The sequence below is a fragment of the Pseudophryne corroboree genome, chromosome 3, assembly GCF_028390025.1.
Source record: "Pseudophryne corroboree isolate aPseCor3 chromosome 3, aPseCor3.hap2, whole genome shotgun sequence".
Classification (NCBI taxonomy): domain Eukaryota; kingdom Metazoa; phylum Chordata; class Amphibia; order Anura; family Myobatrachidae; genus Pseudophryne; species Pseudophryne corroboree.
In genome coordinates, this window is record NC_086446.1 from 300,467,690 (window position 1) to 300,489,049 (window position 21,360).

Below are 21,360 nucleotides of genomic sequence, written 5' to 3' on the forward strand. Positions count from 1 at the left end.
CTAATATGAAATATCTTGAATACGGATCATAACTAATTTAATATGTAGCAACTATGACTGCTGATACAACCCCACTTCCTGCTTGGAAATATTACTTATCTTTTTGCATAGACTTACCATACTTTAAACCAGGACACTCATGAATTACACAGGTTCTGTGGCTTGCTGACTTAGCCACAGAATCTGTGTAGTTCATGTGTGTCCCAGATGAAAGGGATGGTATGGTAAACCTATTTTTACCCCTCTATTTAGGTGAGGGGTGAAGATTGAAGATAAAAGGGGAAGAGGCTGAACAGTGTAAGCAGCAGGAATCTAGTCCAGAGGTTTCCAAATGCAGTCCTCAAGGCACCACAACGGTCATGGTTTTAAATGTATCCATACTTGGCCACAGGTGACTTAATTAGCACCTTAGTCAATTTGATTTAACCATCTGTGCTGAGCCAGGGATATAACTAAATCCAAGACTGTTGGGGTGCCTTGAGGACCACGTTTGGGAACCTCTGATCTAGTCCCTCTGTTTTTTTTTCAGATTGCACTAACAAAGGAAGTCATACAGAAACATTCATTTTGTAAGATTTAACATTAACGTAGGCTTTTAAAGCATCTATTGCAGTGTTTTAACCAGTGGTGGCACCAGAGGTGGGTCTACAACATAGTCCACATTCCAAATAGGGGAGCCACACCTACTTCCACCAACTGTCATCCCAAACTGATGCATACCTCCCAGCATTCTCAAGTTCCAAGTCGGCACCTTGATACCCTTTGGCGTGCCGACGCACAGAAAGAGGGTGTGGCCTCGAGTAAAGGGGCATGACTTCATGGCAGTGCCGCAATCAGGAGCCATACCCCCATTTTGGTTACTATGGGGGTATGCCCAGCACTCTGTGAGCTGCTGGATATTCCCCCAGAATCTGTGCTTCATGTGAAGAGATGCTGTGTGCATGCGCTTAGTGTCTATTCACCACTGCAGCAGCAACTCAATGAGTGACAGGGAGTCTCCCAACTGCCCCCCACCGCAGGACACTACAGCCTGCGGGTTGGACAGCCCTAAGTAAACTGGACTGTCCCTGGAAAATCGGGACAGTGGGGAGGTATGTCAATGGCAGTAGGTGTGTCTTCCCTATTTGAAATTTTGACTGCGCTGCAGCCCCACCTCTTGAGCCACCACTGGTTTTAACCATAAGGAACGAACTGAGATTTTCACCAACAAAAGCAGATTTACGTCCCTCTTCTGACTTTACTTGGTCTGTCCATGCTCTTGTTTTCTCTGAATACATCATACATGTCTGAAAATGGCTCAAAATAGAACCCTGTAAACCCTTCATTTAATACATTGGTTGACTTGTGTATATTAATGCATATGCTTTCTCAAGTACTCCTCAACTGAGTAAAATATTGCAATCTGTGGATGAGTTGCGTTTTAAACTTATAAATATACATGTAAATGGCAGTTCTATTTCCACTACTAAAAGCTATGCACATCTACAAATACATTCCATATCTACCCCTGAACCCCTGAAAATATTTTTAATTGCCATTTTAAAAAACCTGCACTGACTTAATAGCACTCAAGCTAAAATTGACATAATATAATAAATCAGCTTGTTATGGTTTAGATTTAGAACATTGATCTGAGTATATAAACTAATTTATTAGTGAGTATCTGACTCCCTCTGCTGGTACTTCACTTTTGCTTCATCTTCAGCTACATGCTCTTTAAAGTATATGAGACTAATTCAGATGTAGTTGGATTGTGCATTGCTGCTGCTTACTTGAAAGCAGCAGCGATCCAGAGATATGGGAATGCAGCTGGAGGCGTATGGTATAAGTATATTTGAATTACATACATTTGTGATCCAGTGCTGCATCCCGACACAAGCTGGCCACCGCAACTCCTATCAAGAGGCCAGGAGAGCTCAGATGGAGATCCAGGTCTCGTCACACATCCATTTTCGAAAATGGTGACCATTCTTTTCCGCTCCCCACCTCCAAATGGCTGCAGTGCAGACTGTCAATCTCTTGATTTCTGCAACCATAGTGCATACAATGACACAGTGCCTGTACTGAACATATGCAGTATGGACAGGGCCAGCCCGAGCCTATTTTTTAAGTAAGCAAATAAAAAATGTTGCCGTCCTTTGATGGGATAAACTTCTTAAAGGGAAAGCGCATGCCACAAAAAGGGGTGTGGTCTCACAAGAAAGGGACGGGACAGTTTTACCCCAATCTGCCATGCCAGGTATACATGGGCATGGCCAAACAATCTGCAGTGCCAGATATACATACTGTATGCCCCTAGCACAGATACAAATATGCCCCCAGCGCCATATACACATATGCCCCCAGTGCCAGTTACACATATACCCCAAGTGCCAGGTACACATATGCCCCCCATGCCAGATACACATACAGGTATGCCCCCAGTGCCAGATACACATATGCCCCCAGTGCCAGATACACATATACCCCCAGCGCCAGATACACATGTCCCCATTGCCAGCAGTGCTGCTTACAGAGGCTCACTGCCGCTGCTGCTAAGAGGGTCAGGTCTCTGGCATCAGGGAAAGCGCTGGTTCCAATAAGGAGCAGATGTGATGTCTGACTCCTGCAACCCGGCGCCCTCCTCAGTGTGGCACCTTACCCACGTAATCCGCGTATGCGTGGGGCCGGCTCTGAGTACGGGTCCTTCGCAAAGTACCAGCCACTGACATTTTTGCACATAGTGCAGCAGATACATCAGTAGCTGAATCAGGACCATTGTGCACAATTCTCATCTTATATCCCATCTCAAAAGTTTACTTAACCTTAGGCACAATACTGGCATGTTATAGGTGGATAAAACACTGCATTTCTGGAAAAGTTACTGTCTGCTTGAGTGATGAGAGTACAGTGATATCTCTTTGTAGAAACCAGTTTCCATAGCAATAATGAAACCAAACTAGGAACAGTAGGTAATGAATGGTAAACATAGGAGGTATATTACTTTTCTACTGGTGTCATGTAAATATAAATGATATATCTCCTTGTATCAAACATTTCTTTAATATAACAAAAAAAGCGAAGAAGTACAGTCTGAAATTTTACAACAGCTTAAATGTGTACAGGTAGCAAAATAAAGGATTCATTTTGTACAATGCAGTAAAAAAATTAATGTTCATTTAAGTTCTACAAAAAAAAGTCTGACCAATGTGTTACTTGCCTTTCCAGTTCCGTTACCAAGTACTATCAAGGCGTGAGGGTTCCTGAGGGCGATTGCCAAAAATGTTTACTCAAAAAGTTCTGCTGACTTTAAGTTTTACAAGGTGCCATAAAAGATAGCTAACTGCAGCACTTTCATCAGGGAGAGCAGGAAGCAAGGCTTGGCTACAGATTGGACTCCAGTAGATATATAGAGCAATTAAATGTTTCTACAGTATGAGCCTGATACTTCTATCTATTTGTTATCCATATCCTCAGCTAGGATGTTTTTTAGGAGTACTTGTCAGCTAGATACATTAGGTTCAATTCTGAGGTTGACACTGGTGTTTTATTTCTGTTTTTTTTAAACAATAAGTTTTATAATAGTACTGTAAGTCAGTTTATTTTGTGTGTGCCATTACACAGTGCTCACTTTATCCTGTACAGCGGCATTGGCTACAGAACAGATATACATTAGTCATTTCAATCTTTGTTAAGCCGGAATGTGACGCCATTTTACTTCAATCATAAGGAAAGCCCTTTCTAAATTATCTGTCACCATCTACACTGAAATCTGGCAATACTGTATCTTATCCATGAACAATGCAAAGTTGCTGTTCAATTATTTTAATAATTTAAGAAGTGTGAGTTATAGGATATGACTCCGAAAGGATTTTACTACATTATGTAAACTTTGAGTTGAACAAGTTAGCATTTGTGTATATGGAGGTCCAAAATACCAACAATTTTAATCAGTAACTAATTTGGAAAAATTTTACGGTGTTAGCCATCCACAGTAATTGGACCCTACCTGGTCCTATCAATCAGGCAAGTTAGGAACGTTGGTATCAGATCAATATGGCCAGCCACGTGTGATCTCTGCCAAGTCACTGGATCTGTCTGTGTACACTAGTATACCCATTTGCAGAGCTATTACCTGAGTTGTCACCTTTACCATATAATGCAAAGCCCCCAAAGTGAAATTGCAGGTTCTATAACTGTCAACCCTCATCGGATATGTGCTAATGGTACAACACACAGCATATAATAAAGCATCTGCAGCCTAGCGATAATTACCCTCAACACCATACTAAATAAAGCGTTTGTGCAATAACAAGAGATACTTTCAAATACATTCCCAAGAATTTGCTCAGTGCAATATGTGGCAGAGATGCCATAGGAACTAGTCCACAGTCCATTCTTACTGCTGGCAGATTTTCTCGAGATTGGCAAACTTTGGGTCAAAATCGTCCAAGAAACTAAAGTCCATGTTGCCTTCTGAGTAGGAGAAAGACATTGAGTCAAATGGTTCCATATCCCCTTCACAGGCATATACCTGGGGCTTGTATGTTACTTCTTCCTCAGCATCATTGAGTCTCTGCAGCCTCTGATGGGTGGAAAGAAAGAAAGATTAGGAACCAGCAGTACCAAGTAGCTGTAATTGCAACACAATGACCCTGTAATGACTGTTATGTTATCAGATGTATGGGGTGTATTTATTAAAGCTCGGAGAGAGATAAAATTGTTAGAGATAAATTAATAGCGAATCATCCTGTGTTTGGAAAATAACAGTTAGGATACGATTTGGTAACCACAAGGTCATTTGGGGGGCTCCATTCATTCCAATGGGAAAAGTGTGATAGGCAGAGCCCGGCACACCAAAGCCAACCAGGAAGCTGTTGCTATGGCAGCAGCTCTTGATTACCTGCCGGTTCCCTCTAGTGACATTAGCCACGTGGAGGCCCGGCAGTCGTGTAGTAGAAGTGTATGTGAGTACATACACTTCAACTTGCCCATTTTGTACTGGCATTTTTATTTTATTTTTTTTAACCCCTGGGATGCCTACATGGACTGAAGAGGTTCAATCTACACTGGATGTTGGTGTTTTTTTTTGTTTTTTTTTATTACAGGTACTCCATAGATTTCTACTTGACAAGAGGACCAAATTGCTTTGTGGGATGTAGGCAAGTACAGATGGAGCCATGCCCATTGTGCGAGGCTGCATTGCCAGTGGGGGCGTGCGGCATTCCTAGGCATGCCTGGGCCTCGGCACGCTGGTGAGAGCATACAGAGACACTCCCATTCACTTTCAATGGGGTGCGTGTGCGTCTATGATACACGCGCGTCCCATTCATTCCCGGCGGTGCGCCTCACCTGGCGCACCTAGTCGCAGACAGAGACGCGGTTAGCGTGGCTCCATCTGTATATGTAATACCGCTTTCACATCGCAAATGCCGGATCCCACCTGGTAAGAGAAACGTGTCCTTACCGGGTGGGATCCGGCATTTGGTCTCCTTTGATGGCTTTCCGACCCGGCAATATACCGGGTCGGTTGCCATAGCAGCGGGGGGGTGCAGCAGCAGCAGGGGCGGGGGTGGAGGCGGCGCTGGGAGATGAGCTCATCTCCTGCGCCGCCTCTCCCTATGCTGTGAATGGGAACTGTGTCGCATCGACGCGGCTCCCATTCACACTGCGCCTGACCCGGTATTCAACCCGGGTATAATCCTTCTTTTATACCGGGTTGAATTACCGGGTCAGACGACCCGCTAATTCTCGGAAAGTGCTTTCACATCGCACACTGACCCGTGACGACACGGCAATATGCCGTGTCGATACCGGGTTATTTGTGCGATGTGAAAGGGGTATAAGTGTGAGTGTACAATTCTGTTTTATTAAAGTTATACTACATAAGGTGTCCGTGTCCTGTCTTTATTTTAATGTTTCTTTTATGGGTGGAACTACAGGTACCAGCGGGCCCTTTAATGCCCTGCATGCTGGTACTTGTGGTTCTCCAAATATCATCATGCATGGGAGGCTTGCTGGTACCTGTAGTCCCACAACTAAAAGACAATATTAATCTTTATTTTACATTTGGGCTATCAGTCTGGCATTCACAGCCCAGGAATGCTGGGGACAGCACTGGGCTTCAGCCCTGGCCCTTGGGTGTCTGGACGGGGGACTCCTTTATTGGGGGGGTCCCCACTCCCAGAGGAAACCCCAGCCAGGGCTGACTAGTTGAGGATTTAATGTTATGGCCGCAGGGACCTGTATAAATGTGTCCCACGACTGTGGCATTATCTCCTTGACTAGTGCAGCCCAGTGCTGGTTCCAAAAATATGGGGAAAACCTACGTCTTTTTCTTCCCGTATTATTGGTACCAGGACTGCTCTAAGAGCCCGGTGCTGGTTGTTAAAATACCGGGGACACCTACGCAATTTTTTTGCTCTATTTTAGCAAGCCAGGACCTGCTGGTTATTCTTTTGGGGGGGAGTTTTCATTGTAGAAAACCTGCACACACTAGTGACGTGTGATGGGGTGAGACAGGTATATATAACGTATATACGCCAGAGGTTTGAATATATAAAGTATATGAAAAATACAAAGAATATATTAGAAATATCTTTGCATTATTCAAATCACTTTTATAGTCAAAACTCTGGAGTAAAAACTCTAAGGACCTAAGTCAGACCTGATCGCAGCAGCAACATTTTTCTCTAATAGGCAAAACCATGTGCACTGCAGGTGGGGAAGATATAACATGTGCAGAGAGAATTAGATTTGGGTGGGGTGTGTTCAAACTGAAATTTAAATTGCATTGTAAAAATAAAGCAGACAGTATTTACTAAAATAACCCACCCAAATCTAACTCTCTCTGCACATGTTATATCTGCCCCACCTGTAGTGCACATGGGCCCTCATTCCGAGTTGATCGCTCGCTAGCTGCTTTTAGCAGCAGTGCAAACGCTAAGCCGCCTCCCTGTGGAAGTGTATCTTAGCTTAGCAGAAGTGCGAACGAAAGGTTAGCAGAACAATGCTGAAATTTTTTCATGCAGTTTCTGAGTAGCTGCAGACCTACTCCTACCTTGCGATCACTTCAGTCTATTTAGTTCCTGTTTTGACGTCACGAACACGCCCTGCGTTCGGCCAGCCACTCCCCCGTTTCCCCAGACATGCCTGCGTTTTTATCTGACACGCCTGCGTTTCTTAGCACACTCCCGGAAAACGGTCCGTTACCTCCCAGAAATGCCCCATTCTTGTCATTCACTCACCAATCAACAGAGCGACTGAAAAGAGTCGCTCGGCCTTGTGTGAAACGGCACAGTTTTTTGTGAAAGTACGTCGCGCATGCGCACTACGCCCCATACGCATGCGCTGAAATGCAGATTTTTAGTCTGATCGCTGCGCTGCGAACGACAGCTAGCGATCAACTCTGAATGACCCCCATGGTTTTGCCCATTAGAGAAAGATTTTGCTGCTGCGATCAGGTCTGAATTAGGCCCTCTGACAGGTGAGGCAGTGCCAATCTGCCTATCTTTTCTGCACATCTCTGATTAAATTTCAGAGCCATTTATCTCACCACACATCCCTGGCACACACTCGAACAATGTAATAGCCTTGAGCTTAAAAACTCACAGGCTATTACACTGGGCGAGTTTTCGGACAAACTCGCATTTTCTAATGTGCGAGAAGGTGTGGGTTTGTCCCGCAAAACAAAATTTGCACCCCAATACATCCTGGCCTTATTGTTCCTTATTGCTATGTTTATTTTAGAGATCCATTGGCTCCACAAAACCCAAGAGGTACAGTTAGGTCCATATATTAGACACAGACACGATTTTCATAATTCATTAATTTTGGCCCTGTAAGCCACCACAATGGATTTGCAGTTAAACAATGTAGATGCAATTGCAGTGTAGAGTTTCAGTTTTAACTCAAGTGGTTGGACAAAAATATTGTATGAAACATTTAGGACTTGCAACCATATTTATACAGAGTCCCCTATTTTCAGGGGCTCAGATGTAATTGACTAATTTACATAATGTGGCAGTATCACCAAAGATGGCAATGATGAACAGGTTATTCAGTGTGTGGCTGGAGGGATCCACCAACACAAGGAACAAAAGGAGACTGCTGCTTAAGTGTGAGCATGCTGCAGTCAAGAGAGCTGCCCTTTGCACAGAGTCCAGGTGGGACTGTATTAGGAGATCAGCGTATGCTTGGAAGCCACTTGGGATGGGGGGACGGGGGAAGGGGGGGGGGCAGGAGGCCAATGTCTACACCCATAGAGGACAGAGAAGACTACCAAACTCTGACAAAGCATCTGTGGAGCTGTAGTAGTCAGGCTAAGCCAGGCTGGAACCTGTGAGAGACAGGACTGAGATGTTGTGTTGCAGAATAGCTGCCAATATAGAGAGAGTGGCCAAGTAGTGAGATAGTGCCCTGAACTAGGGGATATGCTGTTTGTTGTTTTGTGTCAGGTCAGTTATTATGCTGCTACTTAACATTTATTTACCTGAAGAAGCTGTGTTTGGATCCTGATTAAGCACCTAGACATTGCACCAATACCGGACTAAGGCCCTCATTCCGAGTTGTTCGCTCGCTAGCTGCTTTTAGCAGCCGTGCAAACGCTAAGCCGCCGCCCTCTGGAAGTGTATCTTAGCTTAGCAGAAGTGCGAACGAAAGGATCGCAGCGCTGCTACAAAAAAAGATTGTGCAGTTTCTGAGTAGATCGAGACTTACTCCTAGCTAGTGATCACTTCAGACTGTTTAGTTCCTGTTTTGACATCATGAACACGCCCTGCGTTCGGCCAGCCACGCCGGCGTTTTTCCAGGCACGCCCGCGTTTGTATCTGACATGCCTGCGATGTTATACACACTCCCCGAAAACTGTCCGTTACCACCCAGAAACACCCACTTCCTGTCAATCACTCTGATGCCAGCAGTGCGACTGAAAAGCGTCGCTAGAGCTTGTGTAAAACTGCATCGGCTTTTGTGAAAGTACGTCGCGCATGCGCATTGAGCCGCATGCGCAGAAGTGCCGATTTTTAGCCTGATCGCTGCGCTGCGAACAACAGCAGCTAGCGATCAACTCGGAATGACCCCCTAAATACCTTAATACCTTTACCAAGCTAAATACCCTATATAATCACAATACTCATAATTAAAGGAGGCAGTCAATTTACCGACCGGTTGTCAGGATACCGACGCAACATACATTTTTAATACTTTGTTGAGAATTCTTTGCAGCCAATGACTGCCTGAAGTCTGGAACCCATGGACATCACCAAATGCTGGGTTTCCTCCTTTTGTTATGCTTTAAAAAAGAGACAACAGACAAAATAGCAGAAGTGCTAGTGTGTGGCTGATTAAACAAGTTGCTGCTGCCGTCAAGGTATGAGGAACTGTATGCCTTCCTCAAGATATTGAAATACAAAAGAAAAACCCCCAATGGCACAAAAGCAACTTAAGAGTCTGACAACATGAATGTATAATACAAAACAATTTATTAAAATGACACAATAGAAACTATATTATCTCTGGAGATACTTGGACATATTATAGACTGTATAAAAAATGTAATGCTTCTCTTGTAACCATTTAAATGTTACTTAATAAAAATGTAACAGATAAAATGTGTCAATACAAAACACACAATGTTGTCACCATTATCCTCATGTACCTTTGTAAAAAATAATAGATATATAATGTCCACACAATGATGGTATTATACTTGCATAGTAAATAGTCCCAAAGGATCAGTAAACATGCGGGGGTTAAGCAAAAAAAAAACGGGTAGGCTGCAAGGCACTGTTGGATCCCCCGGCTTGCTCAGTCCCATAGGCCCCTTTACTCACAGTTTATAATGGAGACAGCGGCAAATGAGTAAGGGAGAGATCGGGCCCATCCACTATGGATTTGTGGCGGCCCGGCTGGCTCAGAATCTCCTCACTGACAGCAAGATGGTAAATGTTGATCTGCTCGCAGGCGCTGATGCACTCCTTGTGGTTTATCACGTCAGATGCTAGTGAACGTGGGCAATATGTGATCCCAGACTTGGTGCTGGTTATAAATGGCTGGAAATAATAAACAGCTGGCACAGTGCATGTGGCAAAATGATGGTAACCAAATGGTGGCAAACAAACAAGGAATCCTGTCTCTTCAACCGGTTTCTCCACAAGCCGGGGGATCCAACAGTGCCTTGCAGCCTACCCATTTTTTTCGCTTAACCCCCACATGTGTACTGATCCTTTGGGACTATTTACTATGCAAGAATAATACCATCATTGTGTGGACATTATATATATATAATATTTCTTACAAAGATATATGAGGATAATGGTGACAACATTGTGTGTTTTGTATTGACACATATTTTATCTGTTACATTTTTATTGAGTAACATTAAAATGGTTACAAGAGAAGCAGTTTCTATTGTGTCATTTTAATAAATTGTTTTGTATTATACAATCGTGTTGTCAGACTCTTAAGTTGCCTTTACGCCATTGTTTTTTTTTTTCTTTTGTTATGCTTTGCCAGGTCTTTACTATAGCTTTCTTCAATTGTTGTTGCTGTTTGTTTGTTTGTGTGTCTTTCTGCTTTTAGTTTTATCTTCAGCAAACAAAATGCATGCTCGATCAGCTTAAGATCAGGTGACTTACTCGGCCATAGCAGAATATTCCACCTCTTTGCCTTAAAAATAAAAACTCCTGGGTTGATTTTGTAGTACATTTCTTGTTATTATCCCTGTTTATTGTAAAGCGCAGTCCAATCGGCTTTGCTAATTTGGCTGAGTATATCCCCATATATTTCAGCACTTATCCAGCTGCTTCTGTCTTCTGTCACATTATCAATAAACACTAGTGACCTAGTGCCATTGGAAGCCATGCATATCAATGCCATCACACTGCCTCCCCCGTTGTGTTTTACATATGATGTGGTATGCCATCCAAGCACTCTACATACTTTTTTCTTCCCATCATTCTGGTACTGGCTGATCTTATTTTCATCTGTCTTTTTTTGGTAAAGAATAAACTGGCCTTTCTATTCTTGATGCTTATATAATGGTTTGCACCTTGCAGTGAACCCTCTGTATTTGCACTTGTTAAGTCTTCTCCTTATGGTAGACTAGGTTAATGATATGCAGTGCCGTAACTAGGTGTGTGCAGAAGGGGCATTGCCCACAGCGCACACCTAGTTAGAGCGCATATTCCCCCTGCGCTCCCACTGCCCGCATACCCGTTCAAGGGGCACAAAGTGTGCAGCATTGTAATGAGTCAGACTGACTCATTACAAGCCGCCTGTTCCCTGTGATGTGCAGTGTCACCGGAGCAAGGGGAGGAGGAGGTGGGAGGGGGACTCTGAAGCCTGCAGACCCCGAGAAAGCAAGGCGGAGACCCCGCCCAGCAATACCTGTTAGTCACACCCTCACGCCGGCCCAGCTTGAGAGGGGCACATGAACTGATGTGCTGCTGGCCTTGCCTGCATTCGCAGATCTCCTGCTCTCCAGGCCAGGTCAGCAGCTGGAGGTGCCTGCTCTATGATTCGGGGATTTTCTTTAAAGGGGGCGTGGTCACGGGGGTCCGTGATTAGGCCACGCCCCCGACTTGGCCTTGGCAGATTGTGTGCAGTCCTACCTGCTCAGTGCTCTCTCACCTTTTGACTAATTACTCCTGCAATCACTAACCCTGTAGGTAAAGTGTGTGTGGTGGTGACGACAGGGGACAGAGTGTGTGTGTGTGTGTGTGTGGGTAAAGTGTGTGTGGTGGTGACGACAGGGGACAGAGTGTGTGTGTGTGTGTGTGTGTGTGTGTGTGTGTGTGTGTGTGTGTGTGTGTGTGTGTGTGTGTTTATAGGGACTGGGGGGATGACAGTTTGTGTGTGTATAGCCTGCAGTGCCATAACTATGTGTGTGCCAGGTGTGCCTGGCACATAGCGCAGTTGCACTGAGGGCGCAACAGCCAGCGGCTTGTAATAAGTAAATTTGACTCATTACAATCCGCCTGTGCCAGAGGAGGAGAGGGACAGGAGGGAGGGGAAGGAGGGAGCCGCAGCAGTGCCATGTAATTGGTAGCGGTGCCACTGCAGCTGTCCTTCCGCATTGGCTGGCCCGGCACTGCTGTGAATGCTGGGATGCGCTTCCCTCATCCCAGCATTCACAGCGGCGGCGGCCAGCCAATGCTAAAGGAGAGGTACAGCTGCATGCGGCTCCGCCGGTGATTACAGTGCGCTGCTGCGGCTCCCTCCTCCCCCTCCTTCTCCCCTGCCACCCGGAACTGCCAGCACCGAGGAGCCTGATTGCCTGAGAGATGGTAAGTATCATCTATTTTATCTATCTATCTATCTATCTATCTATCTATCTATCTATCTATCTATCTATCTATCGGCCTGTCTACCTAATGTGTAAAAGGGGGACTCTGTCTGCCGTAATGTGTAAAAAGGGGGACGCTGTCTGCCATAGTGTGTAAAAAAAAGGGGGCGCTGCCTGCCTTAATGTGTAAAAAGAGGACGCTGTCTGTCGTAATGTGTAAAAAGGGGACGCTGTTTGCTGTAATGTGTTAAAAGGGGGACTATCTGCCGTAATGTGTAAAAAGGGGACGCTGTCTGCCGTAATGTGTAAAAAAGGGGACGCAGTCTGCCGTTATGTGTAAAAAGGGGACGTTGTCTGCCGCAATGTGTAAAAAGGGGGACGCTGTCTGCCATAGTGTGTAAAAAAAGGGGGCGCTGTCTGCCTTAATGTGTAAAAGGGACACTGTCTGCCGTAATGTGTAAAAAGGGGGACGCTGTCTGCCGTAATGTGTTAAAAGGGGGACTATCTGCCGTAATGTGTAAAAAGGGGGATGCGGTCTGCCGTAATGTGTAAAAAGGGGACACTGTCTGCCTTAATGTGTAAAAAGGGGACGCTGTCTGTCGTAATGTGTAAAAAGGGGGACACTGTTTACCATAATGTGTAAAAAGGGGGACGCTGTCTGCCGTAATGTGTAAAAAGGGGACGCTGTCTGCCTTAATGTGTAAAAATGGAACGCTGTCTGCTTTAATGTGTAAAAAGGGGACACTGTCTGCCGTAATGTGTAAAAAGGGGGACGCTGTCTGCCGTAATGTGTAAAAAGGGGGACGCTGTCTACCATAATGTGTAAAAAGGGGACTATCTGCCGTAATGTGTAAAAAGGGGAATCTGTCTGCCGTAATATGTAAGAGGGGCTGTACCTGGTGTAGTGGCGCTACTGTGCAGCGTAATTTGAATAATGGAGACTTCTATAATATGTAATGTGAATTGGTATTATTTTGTTGCCACACCCCTTCCACATGAAGCCACGCCCCTATATTTTTTGCACGCGTCTAAGGCGCGCACTGCCCCTTTTTTACATAGAGGGGGGGCGCCGATACCCTATCTTGCACACAGGGCTAAGATGTCTAGTTACGGCACTGATGATATGCATACTTCCAGGAGAGTGTTCTTTACTTGGCTTGATGTTGTGAAGAGTTTTTTCTTTACCATGGAAAGGATCCGGCATTCATCTACCACTGTTGTCTTCCATGAATGTCCAGGCTTTTTATGCTGCTAAGCTCACTAGTACATTCTTTTTTTCTCAGTATGGGGTTAATTCCAAGTTGATCGCAGTAGGAAATGTTTTAGCAGTTGGGCAAAACCATGTGCACTGCAGGTGTGGCAGATATAACATTTGCAGAGAGAGTTAGATTTGGGTGGGTTATTTTATTTCTGTGCAGGGTAAATACTGGCTGTTTTATTTTTACACTGCAAATTAGATTGCAGATTGAACACACCCCATCCAAATCTAACTCTCTCTGCACATGTGATATCTGCCTCCCCTGCAGTGCACATGGTTTTGCCCAATTGCAAACAGAATTCCTGCTGCGATCAACTTGGAATTACCTCCTATATTCCAAACTGTTAGTTTGGCCACTTCTAAGGTTCCCGCTATCTCTGTGATGATTTTTTTTTTGTCTTTGACCACATGCTGTGGGTTCACAGCAGCAGCTTTCAAATGAAAATGCCACGCTTGGAGTTAACCCCAGACCTCTTATCTGCTTAATTGATAAAGAAATAATGAAGGAATAGCCCAAACCTGTCCATGAAACCACTTTTGAGTCCACTGTCCAATTACTTTTTGGGTACGTATTAAAGAGCTGGGGAAAAGATGGGGCTACATATTAAAGAGCTGTAATTACTAACCTCAACCTCCATTTTGGATGTGAATACCCTCAAATTAGAGCTGACAGTCCCCACTTTAAAACCATATGTACTGTAACTTGAATATGTTTTAGTAAACAGCTAAACAAACAAGAAAGAATGGTATATATATATATATATACATATATATATATATATATATATATATATATATATGGGCCTAGCTTATTGCGGATGAATCGATTAGAGGTTGACCCCTGCCTGCGCAGCCATTTTTTATATTGGCGCGACTGAGTGTGACATCACGCAGCCACCCTGAAAACGCTGGCGACACGCTATAGCATAGTTTGATATATATTTACTTTTACAGCTTTCATATCAGGAAATTTTACATATATTTTAAATTTATTCTAAGTAGAATAAATTACGTGGTGGTGATGAATGTGCCTTGTGCTACCAAGTTAATTCGTTATTACTAATTAGCATATATTTGCTGTTTATGAAGGTGTCCGACAGTAGTAAAATAGAGGAGTCAGAGTCGAATGTTTGACTTAAGACTCCACAGCCCTGAATTCAGCTCACAACACCTTATTCTCTATTCTCTGTGTGGACAAACTGTAGCAACATTTACTAAGAAGTTACTTGCTGCTTATTATGAGAAACCATAATATTACCAGACAATAAAATGTGAGAAATAAATCTCAGCTCTGTATTCAAGGATCAGTGAGGATATGACATAGAAACAGTATCAGTTTCAGTGCTGGAAAGCGGGCATCAGCATTTCTGCTTGTGTCAAGAAGCATGTATGTGTCCAGTTATAATGACATTTACAACTGCTTTGATGGTGTTATTACAGTTCTCAGCTGTGCAAGTTGTGTATTCCTGCGGCTTGGATGTGGTCCCACAGTAATAAATAATGCATCTTAATTTGTCATGATAGTTTTTCCTATTGCCCTGAGAGTGATGGGTGTGGCATTATGTGTAACACTTGTGCCATTTTGGCACAGTAAACTTGTCTATTGGAAAACTGTTAGGGTGACAAGTTTATATAAGTCAGATGTGTTTTGGCTCTGAAAACCATACTCAGAAATTGATGCAATTAAATGCTCTATAAAGTGTAATTACATGTGTTATGTCCTGATGTACACCTTTTTATTTCAATGAATCATGCAGTATGAAGATTATGTATTTTATTTCTTATTGGTAAGTAATACTTGCATGGTTATAGATAGGCATCAAATCCACATGGCTGCTCTCCTTCTCCTTCTCTCCCTTCTACTTTCTGATCACATGTTCATCTGTGTAGCTAGATTCTTAAAGGTACACTACCTAGCTAATGCATATAAACCATACTTAGTTGCCTACTTTTGAAAAAGTTTTTCAGGGAGATTGTGAAAGTAACACCTATCAGCGTGGGCACGTACTGCTACATCTGAGAGGTGTGTCATGAAAATGACTTACATCCAAATGTCAATGAGCCCCAGAGTTAGTTAGATCTACTTGTTGAAGAAATAACACAGATATTTTGCAGGATTTTGTGTGTGTATTGTGTTTTACAAGAGCTTCCATATATTGTAAGTGGCCAAGAGAAAATAAGAATTTACTTACCGATAATTCTATTTCTCGGAGTCCGTAGTGGATGCTGGGGTTCCTGAAAGGACCATGGGGAACAGCGGCTCCGCAGGAGACAGGGCACAAAAAAGTAAAGCTTTACTAGGTCAGGTGGTGTGCACTGGCTCCTCCCCCTATGACCCTCCTCCAGACTCCAGTTAGGTACTGTGCCCGGACGAGCATACACAATAAGGGAGGCATTTTGAATCCCGGGTAAGACTCATACCAGCCACACCAATCACACCGTACAACTTGTGATCTAAACCCAGTTAACAGTATGACAACAGAAAGGGCCTCTTAAAGATGGCTCCTTAACAATAACCCGAATTAGTTAACAATAACTATGTACAAGTATTGCAGATAATCCGCACTTGGGATGGGCGCCCAGCATCCACTACGGACTCCGAGAAATAGAATTATCGGTAAGTAAATTCTTATTTTCTCTATCGTCCTAAGTGGATGCTGGGGTTCCTGAAAGGACCATGGGGATTATACCAAAGCTCCCAAACGGGCGGGAGAGTGCGGATGACTCTGCAGCACCGAATGAGAGAACTCCAGGTCCTCCTTTGCCAGGGTATCAAATTTGTAAAATTTTACAAACGTGTTCTCCCCCGACCACGTAGCTGCTCGGCAGAGTTGTAATGCCGAGACCCCTCGGGCAGCCGCCCAAGATGAGCCCACCTTCCTTGTGGAGTGGGCTTTTACAGTTTTAGGCTGTGGCAGGCCTGCCACAGAATGTGCAAGTTGAATTGTGTTACAAATCCAACGAGCAATCGACTGCTTAGAAGCAGGTGCGCCCAACTTGTTGGGTGCATACAATATAAACAGCGAGTCAGATTTTCTGACTCCAGCCGTCCTTGCAATGTATATTTTTAAGGCTCTGACAACGTCCAACAACTTGGAGTCCTCCAAGTCGCTAGTGGCCGCAGGCACCACAATAGGTTGGTTCAGATGAAATGCTGATACCACTTTAGGGAGAAAATGCGGACGAGTCCGCAGTTCTGCCCTATCCGAATGGAAGATTAGATAAGGACTTTTATAAGATAAAGCCGCCAATTCAGATACTCTCCTGGCAGAGGCCAGGGCTAGTAACATAGTCACTTTCAATGTGAGATATTTCAAATCCACCTTTTTCAATGGTTCAAACCAATGGGATTTGAGGAAATCTAAAACTACATTTAGATCCCACGGTGCCACCGGAGGCACCACAGGAGGCTGTATATGCAGTACTCCCTTGACAAAAGTCTGGACCTCAGGGACAGAGGCCAATTCTTTTTGGAAGAATATTGACAGGGCCGAAATTTGAACCTTAATGGATCCCAATTTGAGACCCATAGATAATCCTGATTGCAGGAAATGTAGGAAACGACCCAGTTGGAATTCCTCCGTCGGAACCCTCCGATCCTCGCACCACGCTACATATTTTCGCCAAATGCGGTGATAATGTTTCACGGTGACTTCCTTCCGTGCCTTAATCAAGGTAGGAATGACTTCTTCTGGAATGCCTTTCCCTTTTAGGATCTGGCGTTCAACCGCCATGCCGTCAAACGCAGCCGCGGTAAGTCTTGAAAAAGACAGGGACCCTGCTGTAGCAGGTCCCTTCTCAGAGGTAGAGGCCACGGTTCGTCCGTGAGCATCTCTTGAAGTTCCGGATACCAAGTCCTTCTCGGCCAATCCGGAACCACTAGTATTGTTCTTACTCTTCCTTGCCGTATGATCTTCAATACCTTTGGTATGAGCGGCAGAGGAGGAAACACATACACTGACTGGTACACCCAAGGAGTTACCAGTGCGTCCACAGCTATTGCCTGTGGATCTCTTGACCTGGCGCAATATTTGTCCAGTTTCTTGTTGAGGCGAGACGCCATCATGTCTACAATTGGTCTTTCCCAACGGTCTATTAACATGTTGAAGACTTCTGGATGTAGACCCCACTCTCCCGGATGAAGATCGTGTCTGCTGAGGAAGTCTGCTTCCCAGTTGTCCACGCCCGGGATGAACACTGCTGACAGTGCTATCACGTGATTCTCCGCCCAGCGAAGAATCTTGGCAGCTTCTGCCATTGCACTCCTGCTTCTTGTGCCGCCCTGCCTGTTTACATGGGCGACCGCCGTGATGTTGTCCGACTGAATCAACACCGGCTTTCCTTGCAGGAGAAGTTCCGCCTGGCTTAGAGCATTGTAGATTGCTCTTAGTTCCAGAATGTTTATGTGAAGAGACTTTTCCAGACTCGTCCATACTCCCTGGAAGTTTCTTCCTTGTGTGACTGCTCCCCAGCCTCTCAGGCTGGCGTCCGTGGTCACCAGGATCCAATCCTGAATGCCGAATCTGCGGCCTTCTAATAGGTGAGCCTTCTGCAACCACCACAGAAGTGACACCCTTGTCTTTGGTGACAGGGTTATTCGCAGGTGCATCTGCAGATGCGACCCTGACCATTTGTCCAACAGATCCCTTTGGAATATTCTTGCATGGAATCTGCCGAATGGAATTGCTTCGTAAGAAGCCACCATTTTTCCCAGGACTCTTGTGCATTGATGTACTGACACTTTTCCTGGTTTTAGGAGGTTCCTGACCAGATCGGATAACTCCTTGGCTTTTTCCTCTGGAAGGAAAACCTTTTTCTGAACCGTGTCCAGAATCATTCCTAGGAACAGCAGACGAGTTGTCGGGATTAAATGGGATTTTGGAATATTCAGAATCCACCCGTGTTGTCTTAGCACCTCTTGAGATAGTGCTAAAGCTGTCTCCAGCTGTTCTCTGGACCTTGCCCTTATTAGGAGATCGTCCAAGTATGGGATAACTAATACGCCTTTTCTTCGAAGAAGAATCATCATCTCGGCCATTACCTTGGTAAAGACCCGAGGCGCCGTGGACAATCCGAACGGCAGCGTCTGAAACTGATAGTGACAGTTTTGAACAATGAACCTGAGGTACCCCTGGTGTGCGGGGTAAATCGGAACGTGTAGATACGCATCCTTGATGTCCAAGGATACCATAAAGTCCCCTTCTTCCAGGTTCGCTATCACTGCTCTGAGTGACTCCATCTTGAACTTGAACTTTTTTATGTAGAGGTTCAAGGACTTCAGATTTAGAATAGGCCTTACCGAGCCATCCGGCTTCGGTACCACAAATAGAGTGGAATAATACCCCTTTCCTTGTTGTAATAGGGGTACTTTGACTATCACCTGCTGAGCGTACAGCTTGTGAATGGCTTCCAACACCCTCTCCCTTTCGGAAGAGACGGTTGGTAAGGCAGACTTCAGGAAACGATGAGGAGGATCCGTCTCTAATTCCAACCTGTACCCCTGAGATATTATCTGCAGGATCCAGGGGTCTACCTGCGAGTGAGCCCACTGCGCGCTGTAATTTTTGAGACGGCCCCCCACTGTCCCCGAGTCCGCTTGAGAGGCCCCAGCGTCATGCTGAGGTTTTTGCAGGAGCCGGGGAGGGCTTCTGTTCCTGGGAAGGAGCTGCCTGTTGGTGTCTCTTCCCTCTTCCTCTGCCTCGTGGCAGGTACGACAAGCCCTTTGCTCTCTTATTTTTGTAGGAGCGAAAAGGCTGCGGTTGAAAGGTCGGTGCCTTTCTCTGTTGGGGAGTGACTTGAGGTAAAAAAGTGGATTTCCCGGCAGTAGCCGTGGCCACCAAGTCTGATAGACCAACTCCAAATAACTCCTCCCCTTTATACGGCAAAACCTCCATGTGACGTTTTGAATCCGCATCGCCTGTCCACTGTCGTGTCCATAAGGCTCTTCTGGCTGAAATGGACATAGCACTCACCCGAGATGCCAGTGTGCAAATATCCCTCTGTGCATCACGCATATAGATAAATGCATCCTTTATTTGTTCTAACGACAGTAAAACATTGTCCCTATCTAGGGTATCAATATTTTCAATCAGGGATTCTGACCAAACTACTCCAGCACTGCACATCCAGGCAGTTGCTATAGCTGGTCGTAGTATAACACCTGCATGTGTGTATATATTCTTTTGAATAACTTCCATCTTTCTATCTGATGGATCCTTAAGTGCGGCCGTCTCAGGAGAGGGTAACGCCACTTGTTTGGATAAGCGTGTGAGCGCCTTGTCCACCTTAGGGGGTGTTTCCCAGCGCGCCCTAACCTCTGGCGGGAAAGGGTATAATGCCAATAACTTTTTTGAAATTATCAACTTTTTATCAGGAGCAACCCACGCTTCATCACACACGTCATTTAATTCTTCTGATTCAGGAAAAACTGTTTGTAGTTTTTTCACACCATACATAATACCCTGTTTTACGGTATCTGTAGTATCAGCTAAATGTAACGTCTCCTTCATTGCCAAAATCATATAACGTGTGGCCCTACTGGAAAATACGTTTGAATTTCTACCGTCGTCACTGGAATCAGTGCCCGTGTCTGGGTCTGTGTCGACCGACTGAGGCAAAGGGCGTTTTACCGCCCCTGACGGTGTTTGAGGCGCCTGGACAGGCATTAATTGATTGTCCGGCCGCCTCATGTCCTCAACTGACTGTTTAAGGGAAGATAAACCATCACGTAATTCCACAAATAAAGGCATCCATTCTGGTGTCGACCCCCTGGGGGGTGACATCTGCATATTTGGCAATTGCTCCGCCTCCACACCAATATCGTCCTCATACATGTCGACACCACGTACCGACACACACCGCAAACTCACAGGGAATGCTCTAATGAAGACAGGACCCACTAGCCCTTTTGGGGAGACAGAGGGAGAGTCTGCCAGCACACACCACAAAGCGCTATATATACAAGGGATATCCTTATATTAAGTGCTCCCTTATAGCTGCTTTAATATATATATATATAGCCATTAATGTGCCCCCCCTCTCTGTTTTACCCTGTTTCTGTTGCAGGGGAGAGACCTGGGAGCCGTTCTGACCAGCGGAGCTGTGACAGAAAATGGCGCCGTGTGCTGAGGAGATAGGCCCCGCCCCTTTTTCGGCGGGTTCTTCTCCCGCTATTTTTCCAGTCAGGCAGGGGTTAAATATCTCCATATAGCCCCTATGGGCTATATGTGAGGTATTTTTAGCCTTGTATAAGGTTTATATTTGCCTCTCAGAGCGCCCCCCCCCCAGCGCTCTGCACCCTCAGTGACTGCCCAGTGAAGTGTGCTGAGAGGAAAATGGCGCACAGCTGCAGTGCTGTGCGCTACCTTATGAAGACTGAGGAGTCTTCAGCCGCCGGTTTCCGGACCTCTTCACGCTTCAGCATCTGCAAGGGGGTCGGCGGCGCGGCTCCGGGACCGGACTCCACGGCTGGGCCTGTGTTCGATCCCTCTGGAGCTAATGGTGTCCAGTAGCCAAGCAGCAAATCCACTCTGCATGCAGGTGAGTTTACTACTTTCCCCCTAAGTCCCACGTTGCAGTGATCCTGTTGCCAGCAGGACTCACTGTAAAGAAAAAAACCTAAACTAAACTTTCTCTAAGCAGCTCTTTAGGAGAGCCACCTAGATTGCACCCTTCTCGTTCGGGCACAAAATCTAACTGGAGTCTGGAGGAGGGTCATAGGGGGAGGAGCCAGTGCACACCACCTGACCTAGTAAAGCTTTACTTTTTTGTGCCCTGTCTCCTGCGGAGCCGCTGTTCCCCATGGTCCTTTCAGGAACCCCAGCATCCACTTAGGACG

At 45.2% G+C, this 21,360-nt stretch overlaps 1 protein-coding gene across 2 annotated transcripts in view; it reads right to left on the reverse strand.

Annotated features, from left to right (window-relative positions):
* Positions 1–3,023: 3,023 nt before the first annotated feature.
* LOC135055367 (cadherin-like protein 26) overlaps positions 3,024–21,360 on the reverse strand; it is a 235,248-nt gene continuing 216,911 nt past the window's right edge. For both annotated transcript variants that reach the window (XM_063959336.1, XM_063959335.1), the window contains exon 19: positions 3,024–4,564. In XM_063959336.1, coding sequence (XP_063815406.1) covers positions 4,379–4,564 — 186 coding nt within the window. In that variant the 3' untranslated portion in view covers positions 3,024–4,378. The remainder of the gene's footprint in view (positions 4,565–21,360) is intronic.